Source organism: Notothenia rossii (genome assembly GCF_949606895.1).
Source record: "Notothenia rossii genome assembly, chromosome: 1".
NCBI lineage: Eukaryota > Metazoa > Chordata > Actinopteri > Perciformes > Nototheniidae > Notothenia > Notothenia rossii.
In genome coordinates this window covers 45,382,003-45,395,922 of record NC_136912.1, presented here as the reverse complement: position 1 = coordinate 45,395,922, position 13,920 = coordinate 45,382,003, and the positions used below count along the sequence as shown (strand labels likewise).

Below are 13,920 nucleotides of genomic sequence, written 5' to 3'. Positions count from 1 at the left end.
TCGGTGCTAAAAGCTACCAACTACAACCGGAATACATAAAACATTTATTTTACAGTTTGGCTTAAGAGTGTTGGTCTTGATAATGTCTAAAAAAAAGAGTAAAAAACTAATGCAGACTGCGTTATTTGACGGAGACGGGGCTAGCCTAGCTTCCTCTGCTAGCAGCGTGGTGGGGGACGACGAAACTCCAACGCACCTTGAGGAAGACCAAACTGGGAGAGCGGACATGAGCCTCATACTGAAAGAATTGATGTGTTAAGAAAGCGAAAGGCGTATGCAGAAGCGAAAACGGTCCTGAGGGTGAGGAAGATAAGATTTCAAACTCTGTTCCCGGCCAGGTTAAGAGTCTTCTATGAGGAGGGAATTGTCGTATACGGTTCGGCGGAGGAAGCGACTGAGGATATGGCAAAGAGGGGACTCCCGGTGTCGGTCATTAAGCACCCAGATTCACTTTTGGAATGGATCCAGCGAATTACCTGGCGCACCAGCAAGAGACCGGGGACCCGGGACAGAGCCGGCGGGAATGTTAACTACAAGGAGAAGCTAGAGGCCTTTAGGCACAAGGACTCAGCGTGAATGGAAGTGAACTGAAAGCAGCTGTTTGCCGATAAACGGGTGAGTTTTTTATTTTCAGTAGAGGAAGCCGAAGAGCTGGCTCCCACAAGAGAGAGACTTAAGACTATAATCACGTTCTGCACACTAAAGAAGCATTGTACAGGCTATAACTAAGAATATTCTGTAAGGGTCGGGGGGTATTAATCTTCAGCCATGCAGCCGACAGATGGACAATAACATGGAAGTAGGATATGAAGGCCCTCTCACACCTGCCAGGTGGGGAGGCTTTACCTCAGAGCCCTATCACCATCAGGGATTAATCAGGCTCAATATGAAGACCCCCCCGGTTGGAAGTCTTATTTTTTTTTGCATTTATGAATCTTCCAAAAGTGTGCAACAGTACAGTAGGCCCACACAAACTGCAGAACACTGGTGCTTTGGGAACACTCAAATGATTTAATTCCCATTTAAAATCAGGACACTAAATACGGTGTGTGTGTGTGTGTGTGTGTGTGTGTGTGTGTGTGTGTGTGTGTGTGTGTGTGTGTGTGTGTGTGTGTGTGTGTGTGTGTGTGTGTGTGTGTGTGTGTGTGTGTGTGTGTGTGTGTGTGTGTGTGTGTGTGTGTGTGTGTGTGTGTGTGTGTGTGTGTGTGTGTGTGTGTGTCATACTTGCCAACCCTCCAGATTTTCGCGGGAGACTCCCTATTTCATACTTTAATACAGCTACATTATTGTTTGGTTTCCATGGTAGCGCGTCTCTTTAGCAGCGCGCGCAACTCAAAGTCTGAGCGGGTGAGTTAGAAAACTTAACAAGAATCGACAACTCCACCCTCTGCTCACTCCTTTCCTGTAAAATACAGGTCCAACCCACACATATGCTCCATGGTGCTACAGGCATTGCCCTTACAACTACAATAAGCATGTAAATGTTAATCTACAGCTCCGGCGATCCACTAGCACCGCAGTCTCCACCTGCAGACCTTTATATATAAAGTATATGCTGCAGACGCAGCCATCCTTGACAACTACTGTAGCGTCACCTTGGATACGACTCACATGCCCCTTTCACACTGTTATTGATCATTGTGGAGAGAGGCAGACGTTTTGTTTTGTATTATAGCAGCTATCGGATGGAATCAATACATGGGCTGCACAGGTTGTCGTGTCCGACTATCACAAGTAGAATCATAATAAAAATACGACGGTAAAATGTGCTTGTAGAAAACGGTTTATGCCACAATAGGATAGCAAAAGCAAGTAGTCAGTTTAGCTTCGGTTGCTATGCTAACATCACCCATTTTATACCAGAGAAACTTTCATAACAGCGTTGTGATGCCAAACAGTGTCAATTCAGACTGACACACATTCACTTAAGGGGAACTGGGGATATGTATCAGCTGCTTGTGTGACAGTCAGACAGTGAATACTTTAGAGCGGCCGATGCAGTGTGAGCTAACCGGGAGCTAACGGGAGAATAAACTCCCGTGGAAGAGCAGCATGCAGCACTGCAGCGGTCGGTAAATGCCGCTGAGACACATTAATAAACAATGAACCACGGCACTCTGAAGAAAAGCATAAGGTTGGAGAAGTCGTTATTTAATTTAATCTGGCTTCGTGTGATTAAAAGCAACACGATCATCGACCCGACGCAGTCCCCCATTGTTGTTGTTGTGAGCGCCGTAACGCCGTTGGGGAGCAAATCAGCGATGTAAACGGTGACATCATGACGCAGCAGCGGCAGCTCTGGGCGGTACTATGAACAGAGCGGGAGCAGAAAAGGGAAACCGGAGCTGAACCAGAAAAGCTCCCGCTAGGAGTTAGAAAGGGAAAAGCGCTGGTGTGAAAGACGCAACAGACACACAGGCCAGGGCGCTGACAGGGCGCCCTTTGAGCATCAGATCTGACGACGCTGATTGGCCGAAATTATGTTTCGGCGGCATAGTTTACAGATAGCAACAGTCAGCTTGTTGGCTGCTGCTGCTCTGGCTGAGGGCTCCTTTCTAACGCCCGGACGAGAGAGGGTAATGATACACCAGGCAGGAAATATGTGACTTATCAGTAACTTTAGACATTGTAAAACAATTTTAAACGAGATTTTATTGTAGATTATACATTTTACTGATACCAACTATATAATATTTACCTTGTTCATTAAAAAAAAAATATATATATATATATATTTTTAAATATATATATATTTTTTTTAATGACGATCAAACATGTGGGAAGAGGGGGGGCGGCGCTCCTAGCGCCCCTATGGGCCGGCCGCCACTGGAGAACATTATACCCCTCTCCTGGAAAGAGGCAGTAATTTAACTTATTCCAAAAGAGGGAAAGGATAAAACTGAATGCAGTAATTTTAGACCAATTAGCGTGTTGAACCAGGATTATAAAATCTTTACCCATATACTAGCCAAACGAATAGAGGGATTATTACCACAAATTATTAGCCTTGATCAGACGGGATTTGTACGAGAAAGACAAACCCAGGACAATATCAGAAGGACACTACATATAATTAACCATATAACTGAAAGTAATTTGGAAGCAGTATTAGTTGGGCTAGATGCAGAAAACGCATTTGATTGTGTAAATCGGACTTTCCTGTTTAGAGTTTTAAATACATTTGGATTTCACAGTACCTTTTATAAAAACTATACAGGCTCTATATGATAGACCCAGGGCGAGAATCAAAATGAATTGAGCCGTTTCAAATTCCTTTCCATTGGAGCGGGGAACGAGACAGGGCTGTATGTATGTAAAACAAAAATGGGAAAGGGAAGGACATTTAGTTCTGAAGGAAGAAGATTGGGAGAACTTATGTGAAATGCAATGGAAAACGTCAAGTTCAACCTCATGGCGAGAGTTTTGTTGGAAAAACCTCATTCGGTTTTTCATTACTCCAGCCCAGAAGAGACATTACACTAATTCCTCTGGCGACAGTGTGGATGCCTTATGGCAAACCATTTTCATATATTCTGGTCTTGCACATCATTGAACCCTTTCTGGCAGCAGGTTCATGGAGTTTTACGAAAGGTTTTTCAGGTATACATTCCATTTACATTTGAATCGTTATATTTGGGTGCTTTACCACCAGAAATGTTTTCCTCTGAAGATAGATATCTGTTTCGAATCCTGAGTGCTGCTTGCAAGAAGGTCATCACCAGAATGTGGTTAAAACCAGGAAAACCTACTTTGGATGAGTGGGTTGACATTGTGTATGATATTTTTAAGATGGAGAGGATAATCCTTGCTTTGAGACTGCAACAGGGAATCTTTTTGTCAAGATGGGAAAAATTGATAATATATGTTACACCGATACGACCATCATTTGGGACTTTTATATATTTTTGTTTTTAGTATTTTTTATTTCTATGCCCCCATTGTTTGAATAAGTTACAGGTACACCCCATAACCCTGTTTGTGTTTATGTTCTTTCTATATGTTATAGCATGTTTGACGGTCAGTGAGGCCTGCATCTGTATTATCCCCAAATATGTAAGTTTGATTTGTGATTTTACTGTTAACTACAGAAGGCTTACAGAGAATATTGTATTATCTATGACTGTAAACATGTGAAAAGCTGAATAAAAAGAGAATAAAAAAAAAAAAAGAATACATATCTTTCAGGTTGTTATTTTGTCATTATGTTTAATGTTTTATTTACCTTTTAGTATTTTTTCTCCATTAAAAAGGAATTCTTTAAAACTCCAAAAATGTGTTTATTTATTTTAAAATTTAAATAATGACACAATGGATGTGTTTTTTTGGATGTTAAGAATCCTTGAAGACCACACTGAACATAATTTAGAAACCTGTAACTCTAGTTTTCATCTAATGCCAAATGTAACTCCACATATACAAACTGAGGACATTCAGAGGAAGGGTAAAAACATTGATATAATAAACAAGCATCAATCTTTTGTTAACATCCAGTTTTATTTGAGAATTGGATATTTCAAAAATGTTCCTACAGATACACCATCATCACTAGAGACTGGACACAGGGTGTGGTATTAGTAGCTACGTTTACATTCAGTTGGCACAAACCACTAGAATTTACAAAACAGCTGTCGTATTATTGCTCCACGGAAACAAAAACAATCCAAGGTTATCTGTTTCAACAAACACAATAGCATCGTATGTCTGCACGTCTTTACCCGCAAATGGGTTAAAACATTTACTTTAACAAGAGCAAACAAAGAGTCACATTTGACCAGTTTCTGTTGTAGTAGTGTTTATGTACTATCATTAAGCCACGGTCAGGTTTGCAACAAAAACGATAATACCTTGTGTTTAAAAATGAAACTTTTTGGCATTTAATGATTGTCTGGGTTTCTTCCAAGCTTGTTGTGAACTATTGTATTGTTTTTCATCACCTCCTTTGATCAATAGGGAGATGATAACACTTACGCTCATTCAATTCAGATCAGGTTACAAATAACCTTTGAATCAGGTCTATACTGTTTGGAATGGATTGATCTGTTAGGGAGCCAGGATCATACATATCACTTTAGATAGCAAAACACTTCAAGGCAGTTTACACGTTTTACCAAATCAGTTATCCTATGCAGTTCACCTGATAATACTTATTTTAAAATGATTTGGCTTTGTCAATAAATTATTTCCCTGATATCTTTTACTATCTTATATAGAGGTTCGAAAGGGTAAAATGCCAATTTAGAAATACAAAACGATGTAGGTTAGAGTTATCCTAAAAATAAGCTCATATTGTAATTCCCCTTAAAAAAACACATCATTCAGTAAAAACAAGGCCCCACTGATCATCTACTCTCTGAGACGATTCCAGGGATGCCTGACTTGATTTTCTAGCACCAGGGAAAGTGGACAAAAGTGCCCAAGATCAGCCTCTTAATTTACCCAGGGCTTAGTGCTTGGCTTTGGGCATGAAAATTCAGGAAACTCCCCTGAGTATTTTATTAAATATCTGAACTTTGGAGAGGAGTTGGTGGACACACGACACATCAAATCACATCTACAGACCAAGACTAAGCGAATGGAAGGACTCCCATACTTCTAGCGTGTGAACATGTTTGTGAAAAACGTGTGCAAAGTATCAGAAAACAGAGCAGTGGCTGTGATGCTAGCGGTTAGTTGTTATTTGTTATGTTTGAATGTTAAAAAATAACAATCGACAGTGTAAACATAATTATGTAAATAACCCAATTTGTGTTCTGTGAAACAAAAAAGGATTTTACATTGTTTTTGTTACTTTCGTTGCAGTGTCTTAAATGTAATTTAGGTTAACTTCCTGTTTGAAGTTGTTGCTATGGAAACAACATGACGGAGAAAAAAGTAATATCTTCTACATAGCGGACAAAGTAAAGAATGAAGTGTAGGCTATGCCTGTTTGAAGTTGTTGCTATGGAAACAACATGACGGAGAAAAAAGTAATATCTTCTACATATAAAAACGGACAAAGTAAAGAATGAAGTGTAGGCTATGTTTAATGTTCGGAATTTGACCGTGTATGATGGCCCTCTTGAGTTGCCGTACAATATGACGGATATGACGGATGACGGATGCGACTGAAATACACCCGAGCAGATATGGTACCCAGAGCAGATATGGTACACCGGTGTCGGTACCAGATGTGTTCGGGGTACCATATGTGTTCGGGGGCCGTCTCTTACCAATGACGTCACGCATTGTACGCATTGTAATTGGCTGTACGGTAATTTACCCAGGGGTGCTCGGGGGCAAATCACATCTACAGATCATGACGAACCGAATTGAATTATTCATATGCTCCTAGCGTGTGAAAATGTTTGTGAAAAACATGTTAAAAAAACATGAAAACGGAGCAATGGCTGTACGCCATTGGCTGTACGGCAACTCAAGAGGACCATCATACACGGTCAAATTCCGAACATTTAAACATAGCCTACACTTCATTCTTTACTTTGTCCGTTATTATATGTAGAAGATGAACTACCTCTCTGAAAGGTCCCAATGTGTTCATTTTGATGGGCTGTCTTCTGAGTGGTTAAACATCACTAAAGATTTTCTGACTTCTGACTGCTTTGGATATATAATTACACCACAATAAGGTTTTACTATCACAGTGCACTGAGATTTGTGACAAACTGTAAAGCACTTACGCATCACTGTACACTGTAAACCAAGGCGGTTTTGCCATCACTTACTGTACTGAGGCTCAGTCACTGGTACATTTTCATTTAGAAAAGCCATGTTGGATAAAGTACCATCTTATATCTGCTCCCTGATCTCTCGGCAAATTGAATGTACTTATTGCCTGAGATCTCATGCTGTGGTTTTATTAAATGTGCCAAGTGCTAGGACTGTCTTAGGGAAGAAAGCTTTTAGATGTGTAGCTCCACTAACTTGGAACAGTCTGCAAAAAGAATGTAAAATTACCAAGCTGGTACCACTACATGTTTTTAAAGCTTGGTTGGATGCTCCACAGTCAGATGCTGTTGGTACCTGTACATGTGGATAGATATGTAAATTGTAATCCCTGTATTTTTTGCTGTATGATGTCCTTTTGTTGTTCTGTTGTTTATGTTTTTATGTCTTCATGTGGAACCTACTGCTGCAGGTCTCCCTTGAAAAATAGATCATTGATCTCAATGGGATTTTACCTGGATAAATAAAGGTTTTGAATTGAATGTCGAGCATTAACTGCAAGTCACTCAAATGCATAAACTGGAGAATAATTATGTTACAAGTGTTACAGAAAACATATCCAAGTGTAACAAACATCCAGTATTAACCTTACTGTTTTTTTACTAACAGTAACCAACTAATAATTTTCATGAAGTGCATATTTATTCCAAACTCACAATATATATATATATGTAATAAAACATAATGCACAATGGTACACAGTATCCAAACTCTTTAGGCACTGGTCAGAGGCATTCATGTAAAGCAGATCACCAGAATCCAATACTGGTAAAAACGTTGCAGAGATCAAATGTTTCCTTGTCTGAAAGGAGAAACCTAATTTTAAAACAACATTTTCACTGTGTGACTTGAAAGATAAGTTCTGATCAATAATAAAACCTAGATATGTGTATGTAGTGACCCTTTCAATGTCAATGTCAGTCCCTTGAACAGTACAAATGTTGGGGAGAAAATAAGTTAACTTTTTGCGATTTGAGAATATCATGAGTTTGGAGTTGTCTGCATTTAATACTAACTTGAATTGAGATAAATGGGATGGAATAACATCAAAGGCAGACTGGAGGAAATCAAGACTTGCTCTATAGAAGAGGATGAACAATAAATAACAGTATCATCTGCATAAAAATGGAAAGCAGCATTTGAAAGATTATTCGAGATTATTTACATATATGGTGAAATTATTGGTCCTAATATGGAACCTTGGCGCACACCCTTTCAAATCAAATCAATCAAATCAAGTTTTATTTATATAGCACATTTATAAACGATTTTTGGTCGAGCCAAAGTGCTGTACAAATAATAAAAAATACCCTACAGTAAAGACATTTTACAGCTAATACAACAGCAGTTTGTTCAGAATATCAGTATGAGAAGAAAACGACACCCTTTGTCCTTAGACCCTCACATCGTACAAGGAAAAACTTCAAGAGAAAACCCACAGTTTAAAGGGAAAAATGGGAGAAACCTCGGGGAGAGCAACAGAAGAGGGATCCCTCTCCCAGGACGGACAGACGTGCAATAGATGCCGTGTGTAAATCGAGGAGATAATACATTTGCAACATAGGTAGACCAAATGTTAGGAAATGCATGCGTCTATAATAATAGGATGAATCCACGAAGATGTCAACAATCCTGTGGGAGCCTTCAGGGAGGCAGCACGACGAGACCCAGGCAGGACCGCAGAGACAGGTTCAGCCACGACCCGAAGTCCACGACTTAATCCAGAACTCAGGATAGAGGATCCAGGATGCGGGACTACAGCAAGAGGATCAGCCTCGACTCAAGATCACATCAAGACACAAAAGAAGAAAAATTTGGCTTGGTTAATCGGAACATGAGAATACACAGATTCAGACAGACAGAAGGAAGAACAAGCACTCCCTTTGGAGTGATTTTTTTTAAATATTGAAGTTAAATGCATCAATCTGGTGCACTTTGAGAGCAAAATGAAGAGATATATGGATACCTCTCAACATACATATGAAACAACTGTAAACAGATTTACTTTGTCTTTATGGATTCGATTGTGGACTTGATTGTGATTGCTGCACATTATCCCTTACTTAATAAATACTTTTTTTGATAATCTATTATATAGAAAAGTATATCATATTGATATATAATATATAATTTATTGATAATATATAATATAATCAAATATAACAATCAAAACGAATAAGTAGTATTAAGTATTAGGGCTAAGAAAATATTGTACATGTGAAATAGTTGTATGTATTGATTTAAATTGACATGCATACGCTAAGAAAAATAGTCCGTTGTTACTGTTTGAACTAACGTACCAACGGCACTGAACATATTACATATTACCTACCATATTACGTTTTATACTTCTTACCTTCGATTTCTCTTGTTCTTCTCCTCATTCGTCTTTGTTTTTCTTCAAGTTTTATTGTATTTCTTCAAGTTTTTATCTTGTTGGTCGAATGCACTTAAGCGTCAGCTAAATACAATGTAATGTAATGATCAAAAAACCCCTCTATACTCTAGACAGCGTGGGTAAATTACCGTAGAGCCAATCACAATGCGTGACGTCATTACGTCGTGACGTCACTGGTAAGAGACGGACCCCGAACACATATGGTACCCCGAACACATCTGGTACCGACACCGGCCCTGGTCTCAGGTTACGCTGTAGGAAGTGTAGGAAGTGTAGGTACAACGCTACATTTCCCGCCCGCCGCAGTCATACAGTAGGCTACGGAGAGTGGCGAGAAACATTTCCTCAGGCATCGAAAAGCGGAACCGAAATTCACATTTCTAAATGATGCCGTTGGAATCGAAATGTTGGAATGTTGGAGTTCTCGGTACCCAACCCTAGTCGTGTGTCCCCCAACTCCTCCCAAAGTTCAGATATTTAATAAAATACTCAGGGGAGTTTCCTGAATTTTCATGCCCAAAACCAAGCACTAGGCCCTGGGTAAATTAAGAGGCTGATCTCGGGCACTTTTGTCCACAGTTTGTATCTTGTTGGTCGAATGCACTTATTGTAAGTCGCTTTTGATAAAAGCGTCAGCTAAATGCAATGTAATATTTATGCAATAGCTCACGACAGGCTGTGGTATATGCTCATTATATCACAGCTAAGGGGCGTGGTTCGGCCCGACGCGAAGCGGAGGGTCGACAACCCCCTTAGCTGTGATATAATGAGCATATATCACGGCCTGAAGTGAGCTATTGCTTTTATAAAACGGTTACCGAGTGTGGCAATATGAAAGAAAAATACACGCTCTAATTTAAATAGTTTTTATTAGTGAATAATGATGTTCAAAATAAAATAGTCCCTCCGTTGCCTTCTGCACAAAACATAGTGCGACGTGGTTGCTATGCAACAACACTAACAGCTGGCGAACATATTAGACAGAGAGCGTTGATCCATTAATTGGCTGTTTATTTACATTCATGTGTGTTGCCGTTTATTGTGCACCCACTGAAAAACTGTCCAGCATCAGTACATAGTAGCATGGCTTACGAGGTGACTTGTATAGGTTGAGGTTGTTCTAGGCTGTTGCTTGGCGTGGCGAGAATATTGCTCCACTTTCTCCGGTCCCCGAGATTGGGCTTCCAGCAGCTCTGGAGAGAGCTTTCGCACCTGTGGCCACTAACGGTCATAATTTCTCTGCTTTGTTTCAAGACCCGCATCAGAAAGCTTTTGAACGGTGGTACTTTTCCAGTTGGTCTACCTGCTCTTCTCGTAGCTCTGCATGCCGTCGTTTAGGTGCTTTTTTTTCTGGAGATAGGCACTGCTAAATTCACTCCTCCATAGTAATACCCCCCCGGAGTTCGAAGTTACTCTTTAAATGTTTCCATCTTATGCTTTGTAAGTTTGTTTCGTAACGGAAGAAATTTAAATATATTTATAAAACTGACAAGTCAAATCAAGCAATCTGATTGGTCGATAGTGTTTTTGCGGACCTCTTTGATTACAGATTTGAAAACATCGTTGCTTGCTTTAAAAGTAGCACAATTAATTATGTCAAACCTTGGAAAGTGTCTAGATATCCCTGCCCTAATGCCAAAGGAACTGCACACTGAATATGTTTTGCCGTTTGATGTCTATGTCTGGACCGCTGCTTAAAAAGGAGGCTTTCTGCCCCGTTACTTCTCAGCTACTTTCTTGTTCCAGTATGAAAAGCAAACTGCAGGCAGTTTTGCTTTTCAGCCCAACGGTATACTGTTTTTCTCAGACGCGGAGGGATACTGACTTGTTGTGAAAAGTAACTTACAATTTTACCCGTGGTATACGCTCAGTATATCACGGCTAAGAACCAATCAGATTGCTGGATTTGACTTGTCCGTTTTATAAAATGTAATATATTGATCAGACAACCCCCCGCTATACTCTAGACAGCGCCCCCGAGCACCCCTGGGTAAATTACTGTACAGCCAATCTCAACGCGTAACGTCATTGGGCGTGACGTCATTGGGCGTGACGTCATTGGTAAGCGACGGATATGACCCCAAGCAGATATGGTACCCGAGCAGATATGGTACCTACACCGGCTCCAAAAACGGGAGGAAACGCTCTCGATTTTTAATTCTAATTTAATCATCCTCTTCACCATGATCATTTATGTTTATGTTTGCCGAATTTACATGAAAGCACTGACAAATATGAATATACTGTAGTCAACTTCATTAAAACGTTATTAACGTGCCTAAACTCAGTAATTCACTAAAAATATTTATATTTTAATGGAACCTCGTCAGGCAGATCAGGATGAAGGGTGTTATTTTCCCCATAATGACCAAGTCGCTGCACATTATCCCGCTTATTACATGGCCACATTCTCAACAAAGTAACGACATGAGTCCCAATATTAATTGAAATGCTTTTATGGATTTAGAAAATGTTTTTATTGATTTAAAAAAAAGTTGTATGTATTGATTTAAATTGACATGCATCCGCTCAGAAAAATAGTCTGTTCTTACCGTTTTTTAAACAGTCTGAATGAAATGGCAGCTCTCAGCTGTGTGTTTACACACCTAATGGTCCATGAGGCACAGCTCTCTCCCCCCAGTCTGAGAGGGTGAGGATTGTTCACAGAAAACAGAACAAGAATCGACAACTCCACCCTCTGCTTACTCCTTTCCTGTACAATACAGGTCCAGCCAGGCAAAACAGGGCACTTCTCTTTCCCGCACTACTGTGACAGACCATGGGGCTGGGCATGTTTCTCTTCTCAAAAAGAGAAATATGAACGTTAGTTTTTAACTGAAATGATCAAATAAAGTCAACATTTCACAGTATTTACAAACATTGACTATACCGTTCACCAACCCCCACCCCCTATGCGTATGTTGCAAACTCTTTGTTTAAAACTAATTGGCCATCGGAATGTGTGTCCCCCCCCCTGTTATCTCTTTTCTCCAGCAGTCTGGTTTGTGTTTGCATATTTGTGCTGTCGCAGTTCCTGTTGTTTCTATCGCATTGCCGGTATAAAAAGGTCTGTGCCGGAAATATCAAACATTTAATAAAAGTGAAAAACAATGAACAAGACGTAACGTATTAATAATAATTAATTATATTTATTCTATTTGGATGTAGGCCTACGATTTTTTACTTTGTTTAGAGCAGTGATCTTCTCTTCCTCTCTGCAGCAGAGAGCTAAGCGCTGTCAGACCGGACCTAACCCTATAACCCTGAAAAGTATTATTGTCACGATCTGTCTGTGTTGTGTTTTGTTTTGTCTAGATCTGTCTTTGGTTTTCTGTCTGCGTTTTGTCTTGTTTAGATCTGTCTGTGGTTCCCTATCGTTAGTTTCCCTGGTGTGTCTAATTTACCCGATTGTGTTCACCTGGTGTCCCTGTGTTTTCTCCTCCCTCCTCACCTGTGTCTTGTTTGTATGATTAGTCTTGTGTGTATTTAAGTTCTGGTTTTTCTGTCTGTCTTTGTCGGTTCATCTTGTGTATTGACTTGGTCTGCGGTGAGTGTTCTGTTCAGTCTTTGTTCATAGTTTAGCCTTGAAATAAAGGAGTTATTTTTGTCACTTTAATCTGCTTTTGGGTCCTGCTTCCTACACACACCGTAACATTACGAACTGACCCACAAATGGACCCAGCAGATGATCCATGGGAGGTAGAATTACAGCATTTTACCTTCTATCTGGCTTGCTGCTTCGATTGGTTTTTGAATCACATGACCGCCCTTCAAGCCAATCAGAATCGAGCTGCCGCTACTGAGAGTGAAAATCTGCTCAGCTTTTGGAGCAAGTGCAGAGCTAGTGAATGTTTCGCTCTGCAGCTGGATGAGAGCACGGATGTAGCAAATGTCGCAGAATTGCTTGCATACATCATATTTATTTCAGAAGAGAACTTTGTTGAGGAAATATTATTTTGCAAAGCACTGGAAGGTAGGACCACATGTAGAGACATTTAGATGAAGTTTTAGATGCATCATCTCAAACGGACTTGACTGGTCTCGTTGTGTGGGTGTGTGTTCAGATGGGGCAGTGGGGCTATGACAGGCAAAAAAAGCGGAGTGACAGCTCCGATCAGGCTGAAGGCCCCAAATGTAGTGCCAACGCACTGCATGTTCCATCGCACTTGTACACATCATTTAAAAAAAAAAAATTGCAACAGGGGGGTCCCCGCCAGAGGATAATGATATACTGTATGGGGGTCCTTGGCATGGCAAAGTTTGGGAACCCCTATTATAGTACACGTTGGAATGATCTCTTACTTTATTTTTTACAACTATATTAAATAGATAAAGGTGTGCTCTCTCTAGCTCTCTCTCTCTCTCTCTCTCTCACTCGCTCACAGAGGCTGTGTGCTCCTACGTGGCGATGACGGCTTGCGTTAAACATATTTGTAAAGTGGGGGAAACAGGATTTCGACATGTCCCCCCCTTTCCCCAGTGGAATTATGTGGAGACCCCTGCTCTAATGGGTCAGACGAATGACAAATATCGTTAGTTCCGCCTATTCCGTCAGCCAAGAAATCGTTTAATCATAAACTTTTTTTCTTTCTTTTTTTTTCAGGGGGGCCACAGGGGGGTCCAAAGTCAGTGTCACTGGCCCCCCTAAGTGATATACCCTCTCTTGGCTTAAAAGCCAACAGCCAGAATAAGAAAATAGGACAAGGTAGTTATAAATCTGTAAATATAGTTCCACTAATACTGCTGTTACCTGGCTGCTATCACACTCTTTATACATGCTGCACCTTTTTGTAAATACT

At 40.3% G+C, this 13,920-nt stretch overlaps 1 protein-coding gene across 3 annotated transcripts in view; it reads left to right on the top strand.

The window, feature by feature from the left end:
• Window positions 1-12,695: 12,695 nt before the first annotated feature.
• LOC307033882 (uncharacterized protein) overlaps window positions 12,696-13,920 on the top strand; it is a 59,662-nt gene continuing 58,437 nt past the window's right edge. The window contains exon 1 of one of the 3 annotated variants that reach the window (XM_079672513.1): window positions 12,696-12,820. In XM_079672513.1, the coding sequence (XP_079528639.1) occupies window positions 12,807-12,820 (14 nt within the window). In that variant the 5' untranslated portion in view covers window positions 12,696-12,806. The remainder of the gene's footprint in view (window positions 12,821-13,920) is intronic. The other 2 variants (XM_079672512.1, XM_079672514.1) reach the window with 2 other exon arrangements.